This window comes from Podarcis raffonei, chromosome 13 (assembly GCF_027172205.1).
Source record: "Podarcis raffonei isolate rPodRaf1 chromosome 13, rPodRaf1.pri, whole genome shotgun sequence".
Taxonomy (NCBI): Eukaryota; Metazoa; Chordata; class Lepidosauria; order Squamata; family Lacertidae; genus Podarcis; species Podarcis raffonei.
The window spans coordinates 12,528,106-12,550,006 of NC_070614.1; the positions used below are offsets into that span (position 1 = coordinate 12,528,106).

Sequence of the window (21,901 nt, forward strand, 5' to 3'; positions counted from 1 at the left end):
CCAAAGGACCAGAGGAAATTGTTCATGTATGCTACAACAGCCGGTCAGATTTTGTTAGCCCAGAGGTGGAAGGAAGAGACAACCCCCCAAACAGAGAAGAATGGCAAATTAAGTTGACGGACTATGCCGAAATGGCAAAACTAACTGGGAAGCTCAGGAATCAAGAGGACAAGAAATTTAAAAAAGAATGGGAAATGTTTATAATGTATATACAAAACCACTGTCAACAGGTCAAAACATTAGCGGGATTTTAAATACAACTGAAATGTAACAGAATGTATAGATAAGTGAGGAAGATAAAAAATTGGAGAAGTATTGATATGCAGTTGAAAATAGAACTAAAAGGACCCATAGAAGGGATGGGGGGGGAGTCAAGAGATTCAGAGAAATCACGATATTTGGATTTCGTATTGTATTTTGTTGTATGTTTATATTTTTGAAAATCAAATTAAAAATATTAAAAAATGAAATAAAGCCTTTCGTCAATTGCTCTTGTCTGAGTCATTATTTTTAGGAGGTTGTTGGGGTGGGGTGGGGAGAGAGATTTGAAAGAGTTGACACCTTTTTCAGGAGACCAAACAGCACATCGGTGTGTATGGTGCGCTCGTGGGCTTCATCCAACATGATGATGGCATACTGCGTCAGATCCGGGTCGATCAGGCACTCTCGCAGCAACATCCCGTCTGTCATATACTTGATCACCGTCTCTGGACTGGTACAGTCCTCAAACCGGATGGTGTAGCCAACCTATCAGGAAGAGTGGGGCAAAACCATCAGGAGGGGGTGAATGGGAAAAATCCCTGCTCTGGCGATTATGTTTTGACTGCCCGCCTGCAAGAAGCAACTGCAAATTTAAAGGTGTACAGCAAGGATGATAATAATAATAATAATAATAATAATAATAATAATAATAATAATAATAATTTATACCCCGCCCTCCCCAGCCAAGGCCGGGCTCAGGGCGGCTAACAAGCAATAATAAAAACAAGTTGAATGAATACAACTTAAAAACAAGATTAAAATACAACATTAAAATATTGAAATGCAGCCTCATCACAGGAGGAGAAAGAAAAATGAAAAAAGAAAGAGGGGGAGGGAATCAAATTGGCTCCAAGCCAAAGACCCTGCAGAAAGAAATCAGATCCTGCAGGGCCCTGGTCTCATGAGGCAGAGCGTTCCACCAGGCCGGAGCCAGTGTTGAGAAGGCCCTGGCTCTGGTTGAAGCTAATCTAACTTCCTTAGGGCTTGGACCTCTAGGGTGTTGCTATTTATGGACCTTGAGGCTCTCCGTGGGGCATACCGGGAGAGGCGGTCCCGTAGGTACGAGGGTCCTAGGCCGTGAAGGGCTTTAAAGGTCAAAACCAGCAACTTAAATCTGACCTTGTACTCCACCGGGAGCCAGTGCAGCTGGAAAAGCACTGGGTGAATATGCTCCCATGGCAGAGACCCCGTGAGGAGCCTCGCCGCTGCATTCTGCACCCGCTGGAGTTTCTGGGACAGCTTCAAGGGCAGCCCCGCGTAGATGGGAATGGATGGATTCATGGATGGGTAGATGGACGCATTCCCGCGCGGATGGAAACCTCTGGCCTGTGGAATAGATCTGAACTTCCCACATGGTCTCTTGCTCATTCCATTGTGTTGGCCCTGAGCACAACCTCACACGGCCTTTCCACTCCTGCCAGCTTGAGGAAAGTAATCAGCGCAGCTGCCACCATGGAACTGTATGATCTGCCACTTCTGGCACGTTGCAGGGTCAATCCACAAAGCACCAGCACATCTTACCTCCTGTCCCAGGCAGCAGCCGAACTCCTCCGATACCCGCTTGGCCACGGACATGGCAGCCACTCGACGAGGCTGGGTGCAGCCAATCTTCCCGCGGGAGGTGTAGCCAGCCTCAGCAAGGTACTGCGTGATCTGTGTCGTTTTCCCGGAGCCCGTCTCTCCGATGACTATCAGAATCTGGTTATCGTGAACAGCCTAGGACAGAGAAGGCATCGGATGCTCAGGTATCGTCAGTGTTCAAAGGTACGCAAATCTCTTCCACCTGCTACTCTGTCCGTTCTCCTCCGTGAACATTACGTCCAAAAGGGAAGCTTGCTGCTCTTTGTCTGCACGAATCGGTTTTTCTTTTAAAATCAAGCCGCAAGTTCGCTACAGAAAGGGGCCTACAAATCTGCATGTATGCAATAGCACGGCAGGTGGAAAAATGTTTCCTAGAAATTATTGCCAATACCACGGAACCTGATGAATCCAAATGTCAGAGCTTTCTGTTGGAAGTGTATGGTTCTTAAAGTCTTATTCAAGAAAGAGCTCAAATGAAAAAAGATGCTCAAATAAACTAACCACCCGGGGGAGCTTCCAGTGACCAGATGGTGACTTTTAGCTCACTGAGCAGGAACCATTTGCTTTGCATCCTGCCTCTATACAACTAATTCTATCTGGTATTCTCAAAGTTCCTTATAGGGCAGCTTCTGGTTTCATACACCCTGCCACTGTTGGGATACTGCCAGGGAGACAGAGGCCATCATGCCCCCACGCCGTCTCCGGACGATCCATCGATCTCTCGTAGAAACGCAGTATCAGTCAATTAGCGACACGAGCCTCGGAGATAGCTTGCCACATTCCAGAGCTCGGGCACGCTCTATCAGCAGAGTTCGCACAACGAAAGATGCACTCAGGAGAGCATTATTTACAACTTTATTCAGCGTTGGTCAGAACAAAGAAAAAACATGACTGCCTGCTTCAATGTTCAGGCACAGAGAGAACGAAAGTTATGTACAAAACATAAACTTCCTGTGAACAGGAAATACGTAGGCTGTGACTCACAACAGCCTGTCCCCTTTTTAAGGTGGAACGGAAATATCCTAACAGCCACGCCCTGCTCAGGTTTTGGACATCCAGAAGAGCAAACCTACATGCAAAGTACATATACCACATTCACAGCCCTCTCTTTATAAAGCTGATGTTATGCTTCTACAGTCGTACCTTGGAAGTCGAACAGAATCCGTTCCGGAAGCCCGTTCGACTTCCAAAACGTTCGGAAACCAAAGCATGGCTTCTGATTGGCCGCAGGAAGCTCCTGCAGCCGATCGGAAGCCTTGGAAGCCCAGTCAGATGTTCGGGTTCCAAAGTATGTTTGCAAACTGGAACACTCACTTCCGGGTTTGCGGCGTTCGGGAGCCAAAATGTTTGACCTGCAAGGTGTTTGGGATCCAAGGTATGACTGTACTGGCTTCCCGGTCTGTTCGACTGCATGATATTAACCAATTTGTTTTTACTGTTTTATTCTCTGGGTTGTAAGCCACCCTGAATTTCTGATAGAAAGGCAGGGCATGCAGGAATTAAACAGGAAACATTTGCTAGGTAAGGGCATTCATATATGAAGCTGCATCAACTCCCAACAATCACAGGTTTTGCAGAATTTAATGGGAGAAGAATTGGCAGGAATATAGAAGCTCCTTAGGATTTTGGAATACCATGGTCATCTCCTGTGGAGGCCAAACCACCTGATATTGGCATGTTGAGATGCTGGATTTGATGGCCCTTGGTTCAATTCCGGACAGCTGGTTTTTTTCTTCTTCTTCTCAGTCTTACCTGGATGAGCTGATCCTTCAGCCGGTAAATCGGGAGACTTTCCCTCTGCTCAATGATCGACAGCTGAGTTTTTTTCCCATAAGAGGCTTTATTGCCTCCGAAAGCGTGTTTCTTCCACTCTGGGATGTCGTTTGGCATCATGCCAATCCCTCGCATGTTGGCAGCGATTTGTCTCCCATCCACTGGAAAGAGAGAGGAAAATGTGCATCACACTTTGGTCCATATGGCAGCATGGAAGGGGTAAGAGAGGACTGACTAGAAAGGGGTGTGAGTGTTAGTTTCTGTGTGTTGCCACTGTGCAGTGCTTTTGGAGTCACAAGACTCTGTTTACATTCCAGAGATCTTCCAGGCTGTTGGAAGTCTCACGGAAGACAGGAGACGGATGGGATGCTTACTGGTTTCCTGTTCCTTTGTTTCAGTTGCTCTCTGCTTTCATAGAGAGAGGGGGTATATTTCTTTGCTGTCTGAGTAGTAAGAAATAAAGCATAGCGATGTAGCCATAAATCTCATCACTTCCCTGTGCTGGAAACTCTGCTGAACGGGAATGTGCCTGAGGCCTCATCAAAGGCTCAGGTCGTTAATTATCGTCGGAGGGCTTGGCCAGAGGAAAATGAGCTTTATCAGCTTGGCCGAGCGGTGATCCCGACAGTGAGCACATGGGCTCAAGTAATTGGACAGCAAAAACCATTCATTCCATAGCTGCTTAGAGGGGGAAAGAAGTTGGCTATCAAGGCCAGCCAGAATTTCTGGATCTCTGCGTCTCCTAAATTGCCTGCTGCATCCCAATTTACAGTACATGTTACATGTTACAGCGGGTTCCCACAGCGATGTCTAAACAGAAGTACATTTTACAACCAAAAATACTGTATTTTTTGCTCTATAGGACGCACGCGACCATAGGATGCACCTTGTTTTAGAGGGGAGAACAAGAAAAATTCTCCCCCTCTCTGCTCAGTGCCCCTTCAGCGAAGCGGCAGGAGAAATGGAGCCCCTTCCATTTCTCCTCCCGCTTCGCTGAAGGGGTGCTGAGCAGCTCTCCCTCTCTGCTGAAGCTAGGAGAGACTCTCCTGGCTTCAGCGAAAGGAACCTGAAGCCTTCGGAGCGCAGCGCGAGTTCCCTCTGCGCTCCAAAGGCTTCAGGGATAGCCGCTTGAAGCCTTCGGAGCGCAGTGGGAACTCGCACTGCGCTCCGAAGGCTTCGGGTTCCTTTCGTTGAAGCCAGGGGAGTCTTGCTCTCCTGGCTTCAGCAAAAGGAACCCGAAGCCTCCAGAGCGCAGCAGGAACTCCCGCTGTGCTCCAGAGGCTTCAGGTGGCTATCCCTGAAGCCTGGAGAGCGAGAGGGGTCGGTGCGCACCAACCCCTCTTGCTCTCCAGGCTTCAGCGAAAGCAACGCGAAGCCTCTGGAACGTGGAGGGAGCGCTCCCTCTGTGCTTCGGAGGCTTCGCGTTGCTATCGCTGAAGCCAAGGAGCCTGCATTTGCTCCATAGGACGCACACACATTTCCCCTTCATTTTTGGAGGGGAAAAAGTGTGTCCTATAGAGCGAAAAATACGGTACATCAGGAGGAAGATTCGGTTACCGTCTGGGAGGGGATCCACCCAGTGTTTGTTGAGTCCCATGGGGATGGAGTCCATCTCTGCCTCCCTCTGTGCTTGCTTCAGCTCTCGCCTCTCTTTTGCCAGCGCACTCTGCATCATGGCAGCCTGAGACAGGGAGCCGTCAGGGTTCTGGAGTAATACAGGAAAACGTATTCCATTACTTGCTGCAGAGCTAAGTTTGTCCAAGACGTCCTTGTTGAGCTTCTCTCATCTCGGTAGCTGTCTCAACAAATTACACCCCCAAATCAAATATCAGCACACCCTCGCCATCCCTCCCCACTGCTGGCAATTATGGAAGGGCCCGGGGTCTGGATCTCGTCACCTTCACAATCTTGATGGGGCTCATGTCCATGCTCTGCTTGGTGTGCCCTCGCAGGAACGGCGGCTCCTCCTCGACCAGTTCGATTTCCAGGTCCTCGTCTGGAAGAGGGAACCGAGCTCAGTCCCAGGCACATTTTAACAAGGTTCCCTGCTCTCATCAACAAGCCCCAACCTTGTTTGTTACCAGCTAAGCTAGGGGATGGCACCCGGGACAGCTCAGTGGGCACAGCCCCACATTGGGCAAAGGATTCCAGCTGGGCAGGAGGGGTTGGACTAGATGACCCTCGTGGCCCCTTCCAGCTCTACAATCTTATGATTATCTAGCAGCCTCTAGGCTAATCTAGCCCCTGCAAAGAGAGCAGACTGGTCCCTGTATTGGAAAACTTTTGCCCTCTAATAATAAATAAATAAATAAATAAATAAATAAATAAATAAATAAATAATAATAATAATAATAATAATAATAATAATAATAATTTATTACTTATATCCTGCCCATCTGGCTGGGTTTCCCCAGGCACTTTGGGCGGCTTCCAACAGAACACTAAAATACAATAACCTATTAAACATGAAAAGCTTCCCTAAACAGGGCTGCCTTCAGATGTCTTCTAAAAGTTTGGTAGTTATTTTTCTCTTTGACATCTGGTGGGAGGGCGTTCCACAGGGCGGGTGCCACTACCGAGAAGGCCCTCTGCCTGGTTCTCTGTAACCTGGCTTCTCACAGCGAGGGAACTGCCAGAAGGCCCTCGGTGCTGGACCTCAGTGTCCGGGCAGAACGATGGGGGTGGAGACGCTCCTAGCCTCTGGAGAACACAGAAATACAATGGAAAGAGACTCTCCCTTGAGAACTACCTTGCAGATGTTCTCAGCCAGGGGCAGGTAAGCTGTGGCCCTCCAGATGTTGGCAGACTAACTCCCATCAGTCCCAGTCAGCAGGGCCAAAAGTCAGAGATGATGGGAGCTGTAGTCCAGCAACATCTGGATGGGTGCAGATGTTAGCCATGTTTCTAGGCAGTGTGGAAGGCAGGGGAGCAGTTAATTAGTCTTGATAGTGGAAGTACAGTGGTACCTTGCTATTCGAATGGCTTGGCTCCCGAACAAACCGGCTCCCGAAAGCTGCAAACTCGGAAGTGTTCAGGTTTGCAATCGTTTTTCGGAAGCTGAACGCCTGACGCTGCTTCCGCGACTTCCAACTGAGTGCAGGAAGCTCCTGCAACCAATTGGAAGCCGCCCCTTGGTTTTCGAACTGTTTTGGGAGTTGAACAGACTTCCAGAATGGATTAAGTTTGAGAACCAAGGCACCACTGTACCTCAAATCCACCATTCTCCAGTTCAGAGTGGGACGTGAGCAAAATGAATTGCTAGATGAGGAACAAGCACAGAGGTGAATCAAGTCTAGACCATCACAGCTTTCATTACCTTCTTCATCGTCAACCTTTGGCAGGATCCCCGTTTCCTCGTCGAAGTCAGGGAACTCCTCCTTGGAAAGCACGTTGGCAGCAATCATCTGAAGGAGGTGGGGAAGCACAAGGACAAAACCTTCAGCCAAAAAGTTAAGAGGTCTGTCTTGTTCCTTTAAACGACAGCCAACACCCTCTTCATGCTCGGGCAAAGGACTCAGAACTTGTCTCCTGCTTGGTTGCCATTGGTGATTTTAGTCCCAAGCAAGAAATCGTTACCTGCTTGATTTCCCATTTCTCAGGGTCAGAAATGCGGGTGAGGCGCTTCCGTTCCAACGTATCGTCCTCTACCTCTGGAGCACTGACCAAGGACAGGTGGGTTGGCCGGTCTGGGTTTCTCATGGCTGCCTCCTCAGACTCCCCGACGAGGTTCCGACGTCTGTTTGGGTTCAAATCCTCCCCCGTGTCTTGATCTACATCCTAAAGCACACATAAATCACAGATTGGCACTCCCCTCAATGTAGAGGTGCAAAAATTAAAAAAGAAAATTAGCTTAGTTCCATTTTGCAATTATTATTTTTTAAAAAAATTATGCTTTATTGTACACATTGACAAAAACAACAAAAAACACACAACAACCATACATTTACATCACCCGCCACTTCAAATACAAAATAAACAAAAAAGTATTTTTTTATGTTGTGTCAGTAAACCTTCTCAAAGCACATCCAACTTCTCGTCTTCTCCATACTTCTTTCAAAATTTACAAACTTATTGCGTAAATCTGCATGTTCATTTTACAACAAAACATTACTCTTCTGTGTCCTTATTTCTTATTTAGTACAGCTGCAAAAGTTATTCAAAGGCAGCGACCAAATTCATTCTGCAACAGTTATTTTTAAGATATGGTTTGAAAACTTCCCATTTTGCCATAAATATTTGTTTTGACTTGTCTTTCATTTTTTTCAGATAGTTCGGCCAGCTCTGCATAATAAGCTAGGTTTCGTAACCATTCTGATCTGGAAGGAATTTTATCACTTTTCCAGTTAGTCACTATTAAGACTAACGTATAAAATGGCGTATAAAAAAAACCTATTTTACCTTTACAGTGGTACCTCAGGTTACATACGCTTCAGGTTACAGACTCCGTTAACCCAGAAATAGTACCTCGGGTTAAGAATTTTGCCTCAGGATGAGAACAGAAATCATGCTCCGGCGGCACGGCAGCAGTGGGAGGCCCCATTAGCTAATGTGATGCTTCAGGTTAAGAACAGTTTCAGGTTAAGAACGGACCTCCGGAACGAATTAAGTACTTAACCCGAGGTACCGCTGTATAGGAATGTCTGGTTCTGTAATTCCGAGTAGAAAGGTTTTTTAAAAAATAAGACCCTGAACATTTTCTTAAGTTCACAGTATATGTCATCCCAGAAGATCTTAATTTTTTTACGTAGCCACCACATATGAAACATGGTACCAATTTCTACTCCACATCTCCAATAGTTCCATTTTGCAATTAGTGTGCAAGCCTAGTGTGTTGCCCAGGTGAGACATGTAGCAGCATGGCTGATATCGACACAACAGTTCCTGTCTTGGGGTTTCCCAGTAAGCGAGAAGCACTGGTTGGTAAACAATGGCCCATTTGCATCTGTCACTACCTCTGAGGTCAGCAGCAGGTGGCTCTTGAGATCAGTGCGGTCCGTGCAGGATTCCCCCCTTTTACCCTCTTCCTTAAAACTGCTGGTGTGAATTAGAGGAAAGGGCAGGTGACATATCCCAAGGCCAAAATAACTGCAGAGCAAGGCTGAATAGTTGAAGTCCAGGGTAGAAACATTGCCTTGGCACTATTCCTTGATAGCAACCACTCACCTCCTGGGTAGCAATACGTTGTCCTAAAAGAGACCCACCCCTTGGCCCAAATCAGAGATGGAATTGATTTATTATATGGCCAAAGTAAGGAGGAGTGGAATGAGAATGGCCAGGGACTGACAAATGAGCACTGGAGGAGCAGCAAGGCGAGATGAAGCAGACAGAGGAAGGAGGAGACGCTAATGTCCCAGGGAAACATGGAGCAAGACAGAAGGGAAGGGCAGAAAGGGAAGGGAAAAGCAACAGAAGCAGACAGGAGGTGGGCTTTGATGGAATGGACCCTCTCTTACCTTCATGCTGAGGCTGGTTTTAGAGCCAGTGAAGGACAGAACTTTGACTTTGACCCTCTGCCCTTTGCTCACCACGTCGGCCACATTAGCAACACGCCCCTCGCGGCGCAGCTCTGAGATGTGGACAAGTCCTTCCCAGCGCTTCCTAAAAAGGGGAATCGGACACGGAAAGAGCCAGTGGGTATCTGCTACGTCTCACGCAGGAGCTTTTCGAAGTTAGACACTGTAAGTTCCACCCACCGTAAAGGTATCAAGACGGATATGGTAATAACACACTTAATTGTTGGACTGGGAGGTCCAAGCAAGCTTACCCAAAACAAAAAACCCCTGGACTTCAACGTAACTTACTTTGTACGTGCCTAAAATGCCATAAAATCCCCGCGGCGGGGTGAGCTCCCGTTGCTCGGTCCCTGCTCCTGCCAACCTAGCAGTTCGAAAGCACGTCAAAGTGCAAGTAGATAAATAGGTACCGCTCCGGTGGGAAGGTAAACGGCGCTTCCATGCGCTGCTCTGGTTCGCCAGAAGCGGCTTTGTCATGCTGGCCACATGACCCGGAAGCTGTATGCCGGCTCCCTCAGCCAATAAAGCGAGATGAGCGCCGCAACTCCAGAGTAGGTCACGACTGGACTTAATGGTCAGGGGTCCCCTTTACCCTTTAAAATGCCATAGACATGGCTTTGCAGTTAAAAAAAAGTGTTGTGTCAGTTTCTCACTTTCTGGAACTGCACGGATCAGTGGCAGCCAGGGATGCAAAAGGTGAAGCCCACCTCGTATCAAATACCTGAGTCCTTCAAGCTGGACAAAGCAGCCAAACTGCATGATGCTGGTGACTTTGCCGTTGTAGATGTCCCCGATGGATGGCTCCTCTGGTGGGGGCCGGTCCACGTGCTTATCCCGCCATCGCTCGTTGCTCTTCTCTGCAGGCTTCTCCCGCTCCTTCCGGTCCCAGCTGGGGCTTCTGCTCCTGGAACGGTACCTGGACTTTCCCTTATTCCGCTCCCTCGTCCGGGAACGAGAGGGCGACTTCCGCTTCCGCTTCTGGTCCCGGCCCCTGCTGCGGCTCCTCCGCCTTCTCTTGCTGCTAACAACAGAAAGTATGAGTACTCAAGTCCCCTCTTGATTCAGATACTACTTTAATACAGTGATACCTTGGACGCGGGTGGTGCTGTGGTCTAAACCACTGAGCCTAGGGCTTGCTGATCGGAAGGTCGGGGGTTCAAATCCCCGCAACGGGATTCCTTGGGAGACCAAAGAGAATTGTTTTTAAAACACCTCTGCAGCCTCCTCCTTGGTCAGTCAAGTGGAAGACTACAGGGCATGGCAGAATTAGTGACAGCAGCAGAGTCTGGTCAGGCAACCTAATTTGGCTGATAATAGTTAAAATACTGGCCTTTTCTTCCTTTTTTACAGAAACAAAATGGCAAAATTTGGCAGCTTCTCCAGGCTGCGGTCTGTACTCCAATACTGTCCACTACGATGGTGATATTTGTGGATTTGTGATGGAATATCCTACCTGAGCTCAGAGAGTTGAATTAGATCAGGGGTAGGCAGACTTCAGGCTTTTAGGATCTACTTTACTTTTTAAGTAAAATCCTGAGGTCCACCAATAAGAGGCAGGTGCAAATTTTCGGTGGGGCACTAAGAATTAAGAAAATAAGAGGTACACGTGCCATCAATAAATTTGTGATCAATAACAGAACCTTGCAAGTCCTTTCACCTCGTCATCCGCACACACCCTTTGTCACGCTGTGACATTCGTTTTTACCTGGCTCATTTAGAGGAGAGGAACCTTTTAGACAAGGCTACTGTTAGACAGGGGACGTGGGTGGCGCTGTGGGTTAAACCGCAGAGCCTAGGACTTGCCGATCACAAGGTCGGCAGTTCGAATCCCCGCGACGGGGTGAGCTCCCGTTCCTCGGTCCCTGCTCCTGCCAACCTAGCAGTTCGAAAGCACGTCAAAGTGCAAGTAGATAAATAGGTACCGCTCCGGTGGGAAGGTAAATGGCGTTTCCGTGCGCTGCTCTGGTTTGCCAGAAGCAGCTTAGTCATACTGGCCACATGACCCGGAAGCTGTACGCCGGATCCCTCAGCCAATAAAGCAAGATGAGCGCCGCAACCCCAGAGTTGGTCACGATTGGACCTAATGGTCAGGGGTCCCTTTACCTTACTGTTAGACAACTGGGAATCAGAAACTCTTGCCAATCTACTGTGCACCATTCTTAAACCTACCAGTAGATCCCAACCTGCCTTCTGCCCACCTCTGAGCTAGATCACCTATGATTTTTCCAAAAAAACAACAACACACTGAAAAAATTTCCTTCTTGAGGAGATGAAGCCCCAGGAACCTACTGGTCCTCACTGCTTCGGTGCTTCTCCTGGCTGCCTGCAGTTGGCATCAAAGCTTCCAGTTCCTTGAGGGCATCGGCAGCGACCTTCACATCATCTTCATCCAACATTGTCTGTGAAGGAAAGGAGAGAACCCCCCTGAATAGACCGCTGATGCACTAATTCAACATCTCTTTCAGATCCATGTGGTGACAGCTGAACTAGAACTGAGTTCTTCTTGGCTCCAAAGTCAAATCTCACCACACTTGGACCCCACTGTTGAATTCAGTAGGACTCGCTTTTAGGTAGGCATGGTTAGGATTCTGCTGCTGATCAGGGAAGCAAGAGAAAACAGAAAGAAGCGTCTCCACCCCCATCGTTCCGCCCAGACAGTGAGGTCCAGCGCCGAGAGCCTTCTGGCGGTTCCCTCACTGTGAGAAGCCAAGTTACAGGGAACCAGGCAGAGGGCCTTCTCGGTAGTGGCACCCGCCCTGTGGAACGCCCTCCCACCAGATGTCAAAGAGAAAAAGAACTACCAGACTTTTAGAAGACATCTGAAGGCAGCCTTGTCTAGCTTTTAATGTTTGACGGACTATTGTATTTTAATATTTTGTTGGAAGCCGCCCAGAGTGGCTGGGGAAACCCAGCCAGATGGGCGGGGTATAAATAATAATAATTTCTTGGGAGTGCTGTTATTTTGTTATTATTCACAACCCCCACTCCATTCCCGCACTTGAGGTGCCTGGCTCTCCTCCCTAATCTCACAAACCTTCTCCCTCCAGCCTTCATGCCTGCAACCCACACTCTTGTGTGCAAGTCCCACCCACTCACCCTGTTCCTAATGTGCTCTCTTGCCCCAGATTCCTCTGCACTCTGCTCTTCCCGTCTGCAGCTAGTAATGAACAAAAACCCACCTACCCTGACAATGGGATTGTCTGGTCTACAGAGGGCTGGAAACAACTCCTTGTACTTTTCCTTTTCGGTTTTCGGTTTTACAGCCTCTACAGCGATAATAAACAAAAGAAAACACACATGACTTGAAATTTCATTTCATTTCACTTTTAACCTGTATATGTACCTCCTTTCTTTATTACTTTCGCTATTAGATTTTCATATAAATGTTATTAACTCTGCTGCATTACTTGCACTCTGGAAAGGCGAAGGGCCATGGCAGATTTGTATTTTGAGGAGCTCTTTCTCCTGGCGACAGGCATGTGATGGGATCCCTTCTGACAGGCCAAGCACTGAGGATGGCAAGGTGTGCACTGAAACCCTGTAACTCACGGTGTGGAATTTTGGCAGCAATCCCAAGACCACTTACTAAAGTGGTGCACTCTTCCCACCTTAGATCAAATCTATGCTGCCAGGTGCCATAAGAAAGCGGCAGAGATAGCGCAGGATAGTACGCACCCCGGAAATGATCTCTTTCAGCTTCTGCCTTCTGGAAGAAGGTATAGGGTTATAAAGGCCAGGACTAGCCGCCTGAGAAACAGTTTCTACACAAATGCAATTCTGGTTCTAAATGCAGCATAAGGGGTCTCTATAGTATAGTGTATTTTAAAATGGGGTTTCAGAGTTTTTAGGGGTTTTTGAATGTTTTATGTAGTTATTCAATTTCATTGTTCTGAATGGGATAATGACAATAAAGATATCATATATCGTATATATAAAGGCTCACACTATGAAACTGTAAGAGAGACTGCAAGTGTCCTGACCCAGAATCTGGCTTGTACCAACCCATAGTGGTATCTGTTTTCAACCCATATTTTTGTTTATTTGTACACCTATTCCAGAACTGTGCAACTATTAATGGTTGATTTCTAACCACAACTTGCAGCTGCTAGGTCCCTTCCACCCCCATTCTGCCTGTGTGCCCGTGAGGCTTCACTTACCTTTGCTAGTGGAAGGTTTTGCAGGTGGTCGCATCGTCTGTATAAGACGCAGCAGGTTGCTAATGAGGGAATCCTGAAATACAGGATTTGGGTTTAAAAAAAGAAGCAGAAACAGAATTTATTGCTCCTGCAATCCTCCCCCCCCACACCAGCTCAACCACCAACACCACCCTCAGCACCTGCTGCCTTCAAAAGATTTTGGCACTCACTGTAAATTCGGCACCATTCTTCACCAAGGCTGCCTTGAATGCATCAAAGGTTGTATTTCTCTCTGCGAGGTTTATCACAAATTCAGCTGTAAACAATTGGAGGGTGAAAGGAAAAAGGATTAGGCAAAAATGGCTCACACTGTTTTGGAGCAGGCACGGTCCCAAATCCTAAAATACCTACATATACATTTCCCAACTACCGTATTTTTCACTCTATAGGATGCACTTTTCCCCCTCCAAAAATTAAGGGGAAATGTGTGTGCGTCCTATGGAGCGAATGTAGGCTCCTTGGCTTCAACAATAGCAACGCGAAGCCTCCGAAGCGCAGAGGGAGCGCTCCCTCCGCGCTCTGGAGGCTACGCGTTGCTTTCGCACCGACCCCTCTCGCTCTCCAGGCTTCAGGGATAGCTGCCTGAAGCCTCTGGAGTGCAGCACGAGTTCCTGCTGCGCTCCAGAGGCTTCGGGTTCCTTTTGCTGAAGCCGGGAGAGCAAGACTCTCCTGGCTTCAGCAGAGAGGGAGAGCTGCGCAGCGCCCCTTCAGCCAAGCGGGAGGAGAAATGGAAGGGGCTCCGTTTCTCCTGCCGCTTTGCTGAAGGGGCGCTGAGCAGAGAGGGGGAGATTTTTTTTTTTCTTGTTCTCCCCCTCTAAAACAAGGTGCGTCCTATGGTCGGGTGCGTCCTATAGAGCAAAAAGTACAGTACATATTGCTTGGAAGAACTGGTGCGCTCTCTATGCAATTCGCAGGATGCTATAAGCAGATAGCAGATTTAACGAAGAAGAGATGCCTACAGCTAAAAACAGTCCAGATTACATTAGCAAGCCAGTCCAGAAGCATATCCCCCTCTAGGAAGGGCATTCTCAGATTTAGGAACACCTCTAACAGAAGCCTGGCAACAGGTAGGGGTGTATTGGGGGTAGGGTGAGGGAAACAGAATTGATCATAATGAATCTAAAAGAACTGTTTAAAAGATATTAAATGGTACCAATGATTTTTTTAGATTGTTTCATTCCTTGTTGAAGGAAAGGTAGAATAAAAATCCAACAAATAATAAATCAAAATGCTTACTTTTGTCGCATGATAACTGAAGGCATTATTGTCGGTCATATGACCATAGGTGAACATTTTTATTTTTGCAGCTATTTCCGAATTGTATTCTTTCATCATATACAAGCATGCTACAATGAACCACCTATCTAGGGCAGTGGGAAGTTTTCTACTGCAGGAAAATTCACATCATTGGTAATTTGACTGAGGGGAGGAGGTAATCCTCTGCCTCTGTATGAGAGCGTTTCCTATCAATGGCTACCAGCCATGATAGATATGCTCTACCTCCACTGTCAGAGGCAAATCTTTAAAAAGTATAGTATAAACACCGACAGCTGGAAATCATTGGCCTGCGAGAGCTCCAATGGGAGAACAGCCTTTACCAAAGGTGTTGTGGACCTTGAAGAGACTCAAACTCAGGACAAAAGGAAGAAACATGCTAAGAGGAAGTCATGTTTGTGACTGGGCAAGAGACGTTGGACATAATATAATGTTGGAAGATTGGGAAAAGTTATGGAAGAAAGGGGTTAAGTTTACTGCATGTACGATGTTAAAGGAAAATATTACGAAAATGATGTATAGATGGTACTTAACCCCTGTAAAATTAGCAAAGATTTATCATAATAGTGATAATCTCTGCTGGAAATGTAAAGAAAAAGAAGGTACCTTTTTTCATATGTAGTGGACCTGCACCAAGGTGAAAGACTTCTGGGAAAAGATTTATAATGAATTGAAAAAAATGTTGAAATATACATTTATCAAGAAACCAGAGGCTTTTCTTCTTGGAATAACAGGTTTGGAACTGCCCAAAAAAGATGTTAAATTTTTTTTGTATGCCACAATGGCTGCTCGAATATTACTAGCCAAGAACTGATTGATTGGCAGATGAAGATGATGAACTTTTTGGAGCTAGCTGACCTGACTGGAAGAATCCGTGACCAGAAAGAAGAGAAATACCAAGAAGATTGGAAGAAATTTAAGGACTATTTGAATAAATATTGTAATATCAATGATTAGAAGTTACTTGAAAGTACCAAATAGGCCTAGGACTAAATTAGGATTTAATTATATAAATGTGATTTAGAATGGTAAGAAAATGAATAAGATAGATAACAGTTGGAAATACTTTTGTTTAAGAATGATATTGCAAAGCTGTTACATGCAGATACAAGGAAATTCAGAAGGGAGGGATTAGAGGAAGCCAATTAACATGTAAATAAGGATGGGTTTCCAAAAGATTAAGATCGTTTTTATTTTTTATTGTGATGGGTAGGGTGGTTTTGTGTACTGTTTTTTTCTTTGGTGTACTTCTGTTTTGTTTGTTTGTTTGTTTGTTGTTTGGTTATGTCGTATTTGTTATAATATTGGGACGCGGGTGGCACTGTGGGTTAAACCACAGAACCTAGGACTTGCCGATCAGAAGGTTAGCAGTTTGAATCCCCACAACGGGATGAGCTCCCGTTGCTCGGTCCCTGCTCCTGCCAACCTAGCAGTTCGAAAGCACATCAAAGTGCTTCTGGCGGGAAGGTAAACGGCGTTTCCGTGCGCTGATCTGGTTTGCCAGAAGCGGCTTAGTCATCCTGGCCACATGACCCGGAAGCTGTCTGCGGACAAATGCCGGCTCCCTCGGCCAATAAAGCGAGATGAGCGCCGCAACCCCAGAGTCGGCCATGACTGGACCTAATGGTCAGGGGTCCCTTTACCTTTTATGTTATAATTATGGAAAATTTAATAAAAAAATTTGAAGGGGAAAAAAAGTACCGCATTTTTCGCTCTATAAGACGCACCAAACCACAAGACGCACCTAGTTTTTGGAGGAGGAAAACAGGGAAAAAAATATTCTGAATCTCAGAAGACAGAACAGCAAGAGGGATCGCTGCGCAGTGAAAGCAGCAATCCCTCTTGCTGTTCTGGCTTCTGGGATAGCTGCACAGCCTGCATTCGCTCCATAAGACGCACACACATTTCCCCTTACCTTTTAGAAGGGAAAAATTGAGTCTTATAGAGCAAAAAATATGGTAAGTTATGTTTGGCAAACCCTCACCATGATCAACTCCTGCCTGGAAACCTATGTCCCCACTGTGGAAGGACGTGTGCATCCAGAACTGGCCTTCACAGTCCCTTGCGGACTCACTGTTAAGGCCATGTTCATGGAAGACAATCTTCCTTGGCTATGAATGATCACCAAAGAAGTAGTCTCTAAATACCAGTTGCTGCAATTTGCAGGTGGGAAGGGAGCGCTGTTGCACTCATATCCCGTTTGCGGGCTTCTCACAGGCATCAGGTGGGCGACTATGTGAACAGGATACTGGGCTAGGTGGGACATTCGCCTGATTTAGCAAGGCTGTTCTGGCATTCTTATTTATTAATTCCCCAGCTTCATAAACACAGCCTCCAGAGAGCACAAGGCAGCCTAGCAAATTTGGGATTTTCATCCCACAATCCCCTCACCTCCTTTCCTTACCAACAGACAAAACAAATACAGTGGTACCTCGGGTTACATATGCTTCAGGTTACAGACTCCGCTAACCCAGAAATAGTGCTTCAGGTTAAGAACTTTGCTTCAGGATGAGAACAGAAATCGTGCTCCGGGGGCGCGGCAGCAGCAGGAGGACCCATTAGCTAAAGTGGTGCTTCAGGTTTAGAACAGTTTCAGGTTAAGTACGGACCTCTGGAACGAATTAAGTACTTAACCCGAGGTACCACTGTATTATTACTACTACTACTACTACTACTACTATTATAATTTATACCCCACCCATCTGGCTGGGTTTCCCCAGCCACTCTGAGTGGCTTCCAACAGAATATTAAAAACACAGTAAAACACCAAACGTTAAAAACTTCCCTAAACAGGGCTGCCTGTTCAGATGTCTTCTGAAAGTCAGATAATTGTTTACTTCCTTGACATCTGACTCAAGGGTGTTCCACAGGGTGGGTGCCACTACCGAGAAGGCCTGGTCCCCTGTAACCTCACTTCTCGCAAACTCACTATTTACTCAATTTATATGTATCACCCTTTATCCAAAGATCCCAGGGCTGCGTACAACATTAAGAACATAATTTGCACAGCGTAAACCAGTGAGTCACAATCTTTCTTTTTTTTTTGCCATGCCCCGCCTAAGCATCTCTAAAATCCTGTGACCTATAATTCTTATTATTCAAAAAGTGAACTCCTATTCATGTGGAGGAAGCCTAAAAGGCCATTCACTTGGTCTAAACAAGATTCGAAAGAACATGACATCCATGAAAGAGAAAAATAAAAGAACTAAAGCACAGCTGAAGTACTGAGGAAGAAATCACTAAGAAATTGCTAAAATAATAATAATAAGTGATAACCTCTCCATTGTCACCAGGTGACTGTGGTGTACATTCTAATTTTAAAAATGCGTATGTCACAATATATATTTGTATACTGTGCATGAGGCTCCCTAGAACCATAAGAAATGCAAAAAAATCAATGTTAGCAACACATTAGGAAGCATAAATTATAACCATAATAACAGCCCCCTCACATGTCACAGATTATTTATTACTGTTATTGCAGATGACACAACCTTGATGGCAGAAAGTGAGGAGGAATTAAAGAACCTTTTAATGAGGGTGAAAGAGGAGAGCGCAAAATATGGTCTGAAGCTCAACATCAAAAAAACCAAGATCATGGCCACTGGGCCCATCACCTCCTGGCAAATAGAAGGGGAAGAAATGGAGGCAGTGAAAGAATTTACTTTCTTGGGCTCCATGATCACTGCAGATGGTGACAGAAGTCACGAAATTAAAAGACGCCTGCTTCTTGGGAGAAAAGCAATGACAAACCTAGACAACATCCTAAAAAGCAAAGACATCAACTAGCCAACAAAGGTTCGTATAGTTAAAGCTATGGTTTTCCCAGTAGTGATGTATGGAAGTGAGAGCTGGACCATAAAGAAGGCTGATCGCTGAAGAATTGATGCTTTTGAATTATGGTGCTGGAGGAGACTCTTGAGAGTCCCATGGACTGCAAGAAGATCAAACCTATCCATTCTGGAGGAAATCAGCCCTGAGTGCTCACTGGAAGGATAGATCCTGAAGCTGAGGCTCAAATACTTTGGCCACCTCATGAGAAGAGAAGACTCCATGGAAAAGACCCTGATGTTGGGAAAGATGGAGGGCACAAGGAGAAGGGGAGGACAGAGGACGAGATGGTGAGACAGTGTTGTCGAAGCTACCAGCATGAGTTTGACCAAACTGCGGGAGGCAGTGGAAGACAGGAGTGCCTGGTGTGCTCTGGTCCATGGGGTCACGAAGAGTCGGACACAACTAAACAACAACATACAGTGGTACCTCAGGTTACATATGCTTCAGGTTACAGACGCCGCTAACCCAGAAATAGTGCTTCAGGTTAAGAACTTTGCTTCAGGATAAGAACAGAAATCAGGCTCCAGCGGTGTGGCAGCAACAGGAGGCCCCATTAGCTAAAGTGGTGCTTCAGGTTAAGTACAGTTTCAGGTTAAGAACGGACCTCTAGAATGAATTAAGTACTTAACCCGAGGTACCACTGTATTTGTTTATTTATCTGTACCCCGCCTTTTCCCCCTGACATGGGCTCGAGACGGCTTACAGATAAAAACAGTAACAGCCAATGTGACAAAATGGACCCCTTTACACCCTCGGAGCCTACCCAGATCCTTGTCGTTGATGCCCAAGTGGTTGTCGAGCTCCGTGCAGACTTTGGAGACCAGGGACAGGTACTCGAGCTTAGCGAGCTCGTCCACAGGCTCCGCCATGGCGCTTCTACCGCCCTGAGCCCACCGCGCAGCCTTCAGGCGTCCGACGACCGGCACTTCCGGGGGCGCCTCTACAGCGCAAGGATCATAGAGAAAGTGGGCGGGGCGGAGAGCGGGAAGAAAGAAAACAACTGCAGTCACTTCCGGTTTCCTCTTCCTACGACGATGCCCATAGACTTGAGGGGGAACCATAGAAAAGGACAAGCCTAGACAAGCCCTTCTCGAGATTGGTAACTGCCGTTGAACTGCAAACCCCATCACCCCCCGACGCTGGTCCCGCTAGCTAGGGATGATGGGAGTCGTAGTCCAATCGGAGCAAGGCTGATTAAGAGCTGCTCTCTAGAGACTGAAGGTTAGGGATGGGTGTTCTGCCCTCATTATAATTTTTATTTATGTTCACTCCCCCCTGGGCTGTCCATAGGAATCAGGGGAGAATTGTATTTTTTTTATGATTTAACTGTGACCAATCAGCTGGTGTCCCCCCACAAAAAAAAAAGGACCGGCAAAGAGAGATGTTTCTGCTCCTACTTCCTTGTGATTTCTAATTAAAATAATAAATTATAAATAATAATTATAATAATGATTTATTATTTTATACCCCCCCATCTGGCTGGGTTTCCCCAGCTACTCTGGGCGGCTTCCAACTGAATATTAAAAACAAGACAGCATCAGACATAGAATTTGTTTTGTGCTTTTGCAACGTCTGCAATTGCCACCTGCCTGCCTTGCAAGTCTATGGAGGCTTCAAGCAAGCAGTTTGCAAAGAGGGTCTTCTGCAAAGGGAGGGGTATCTAAGAGGGGCGATTTCGAACCCATACAGCCTGAGGGTTTGTGTCATAGCTGTCAACTTTCCCCTTCTCTTGCGAGGAATCTTATTCGGAATAAGGGACTTTCCCTTTAAAAAAAGGGAAAAGTTGACAGCTATGGTGTGTGTGTGTGTGTGTGTGTGTGTGTGTTGACTCAAATGTCAAACTAACCTCAGCTTCAAACCAGGATTAGGGTACCCTGCCAAGGCTATTGTACACTTCCCCTCAATCTGGTCCCCGATGTGGGAGCAATAGCACTGGGCTATTGCTTAAAAAGCAGAGACATCACCTTGCCAACAAAGGTCCGTATAGTCAAAGCTATGGTTTTCCCAGTAGTGATGTATGGAAGTGAGAGCTGGACCAGAAAGAAGGCCGATCGCCGAAGAATTGATGCTTTTGAATTCTGGTGCTGGAGGAGACTCTTGAGAGTCCCATGGACTGCAAGAAGACCAAACCTCTCCATTCTGAAGGAAATCAGCCCTGAGTGCTCACTGGAAGGACAGGTCCTGAAGCTGAGGCTCCAATACTTTGGCCACCTCACGAGAAGAGAAGACTCCCTGGAAAAGACCCTGATGTTGGGAAAGATGGAGGGCACGAGGAGAAGGAGACGAGAGAGGACGAGATGGTTGGATACTGTTCTCAAAGTTACTAACATGAGTTTGACCAAAATGCGGGAGGCAGTGATGACAGGAGTGTCTGGCGTGTTCTGGTCCATGGGGTCACGAAGAGTCGGACACGACTAAACGACTAAACAACAACGACAACGTTATTGCAACTGCAACTCAGCTAATGGTATCCCTGCTATCGATGATCTTGCAGTGCATGGTCACTTGTTTTTTTATTAGTAGCTGCATTGCATTTTAAAAGGATTGCAGGGATCTGTCACGGCCTTTGGCTAGTGCAATAAATTTAATGATGATGATGATGATGAAGTCTGCGGTGCAGGTGGATGGAATACGGCTGGCTGGCTGGCTGGCCTACCATGCAGGGCGTCTGAGTATGTGTAAGTGTATGTGCATTACATTTTAAAATGATTGCAGGGATCTGATGTGGCCTTTGGCTAGTGCAATAAATTTATTGATGATGATGATGATGAAGGTATGTGTATGTGTGTGTGTATTACATTTTAAAATGATTGCAGGGATCTGACGTGGCCTTTGGCTAGTGCAATAAATTTATTGATGATGATGATGATGAAGGTATGTGTATGTGTGTGTGTATTACATTTTAAAATGATTGCAGGGATCTGACGTGGCCTTTGGCTAGTGCAATAAATTTATTGATGATGATGATGATGAAGGTATGTGTATGTGTGTGTGTATTACATTTTAAAATGATTGCAGGGATCTGACGTGGCCTTTGGCTAGTGCAATAAATTTATTGATGATGATGATGATGATGATGATGAAGGTATGTGTATATGTGTGTGTATTACATTTTAAAATGATTGCAGGGATCTGTCATGGCCTTTGGCTAGTGCAATAAATGTATTGATGATGATGATGATGATGATGATGATGAAGGTATGTGTATGTGTATGTGTGTGTGTATTACATTTTAAAATGATTGCAGGGATCTGACGTGGCCTTTGGCTAGTGCAATAAATTTATTGATGATGATGATGATGATGATGAAGGTATGTGTATGTGTGTGTGTGTGTATTACATTTTAAAATAATTGCAGGGATCTGTCATGGCCTTTGGCTAGTGCAATAAATTTATTGATGATGATGATGATGAAGTCTGCGGTGCAGGTGGAAGGAATACGGCGGGGCTTCTGAGTGTGTGTGTGTA

General features: G+C 46.2%; 1 protein-coding gene across 2 annotated transcripts in view; it reads right to left on the reverse strand.

Moving 5' to 3' along the window:
• The window catches only part of DHX8 (DEAH-box helicase 8), a 34,344-nt gene extending 14,963 nt beyond the window's left edge, over window positions 1–19,381 (reverse strand). The window contains exons 1-14 of one of the 2 annotated variants that reach the window (XM_053363727.1): window positions 19,197–19,381; window positions 13,495–13,580; window positions 13,286–13,358; window positions 12,312–12,394; window positions 11,418–11,527; window positions 9,850–10,146; window positions 9,069–9,213; window positions 7,192–7,392; window positions 6,932–7,019; window positions 5,514–5,611; window positions 5,173–5,320; window positions 3,595–3,776; window positions 1,783–1,977; window positions 562–747 (exon numbers count right to left, since the gene is read on the reverse strand). In XM_053363727.1, the coding sequence (XP_053219702.1) occupies window positions 562–747; window positions 1,783–1,977; window positions 3,595–3,776; window positions 5,173–5,320; window positions 5,514–5,611; window positions 6,932–7,019; window positions 7,192–7,392; window positions 9,069–9,213; window positions 9,850–10,146; window positions 11,418–11,527; window positions 12,312–12,394; window positions 13,286–13,358; window positions 13,495–13,580; window positions 19,197–19,302 (1,998 nt within the window). In that variant the 5' untranslated portion in view covers window positions 19,303–19,381. Of the gene's footprint in view, window positions 1–561; window positions 748–1,782; window positions 1,978–3,594; window positions 3,777–5,172; window positions 5,321–5,513; window positions 5,612–6,931; window positions 7,020–7,191; window positions 7,393–9,068; window positions 9,214–9,849; window positions 10,150–11,417; window positions 11,528–12,311; window positions 12,395–13,285; window positions 13,359–13,494; window positions 13,581–19,196 lie in introns of both variants that reach the window. The other variant, XM_053363726.1, reaches the window with a different exon arrangement.
• Between the last annotated feature and the right edge of the window lie 2,520 nt (window positions 19,382–21,901).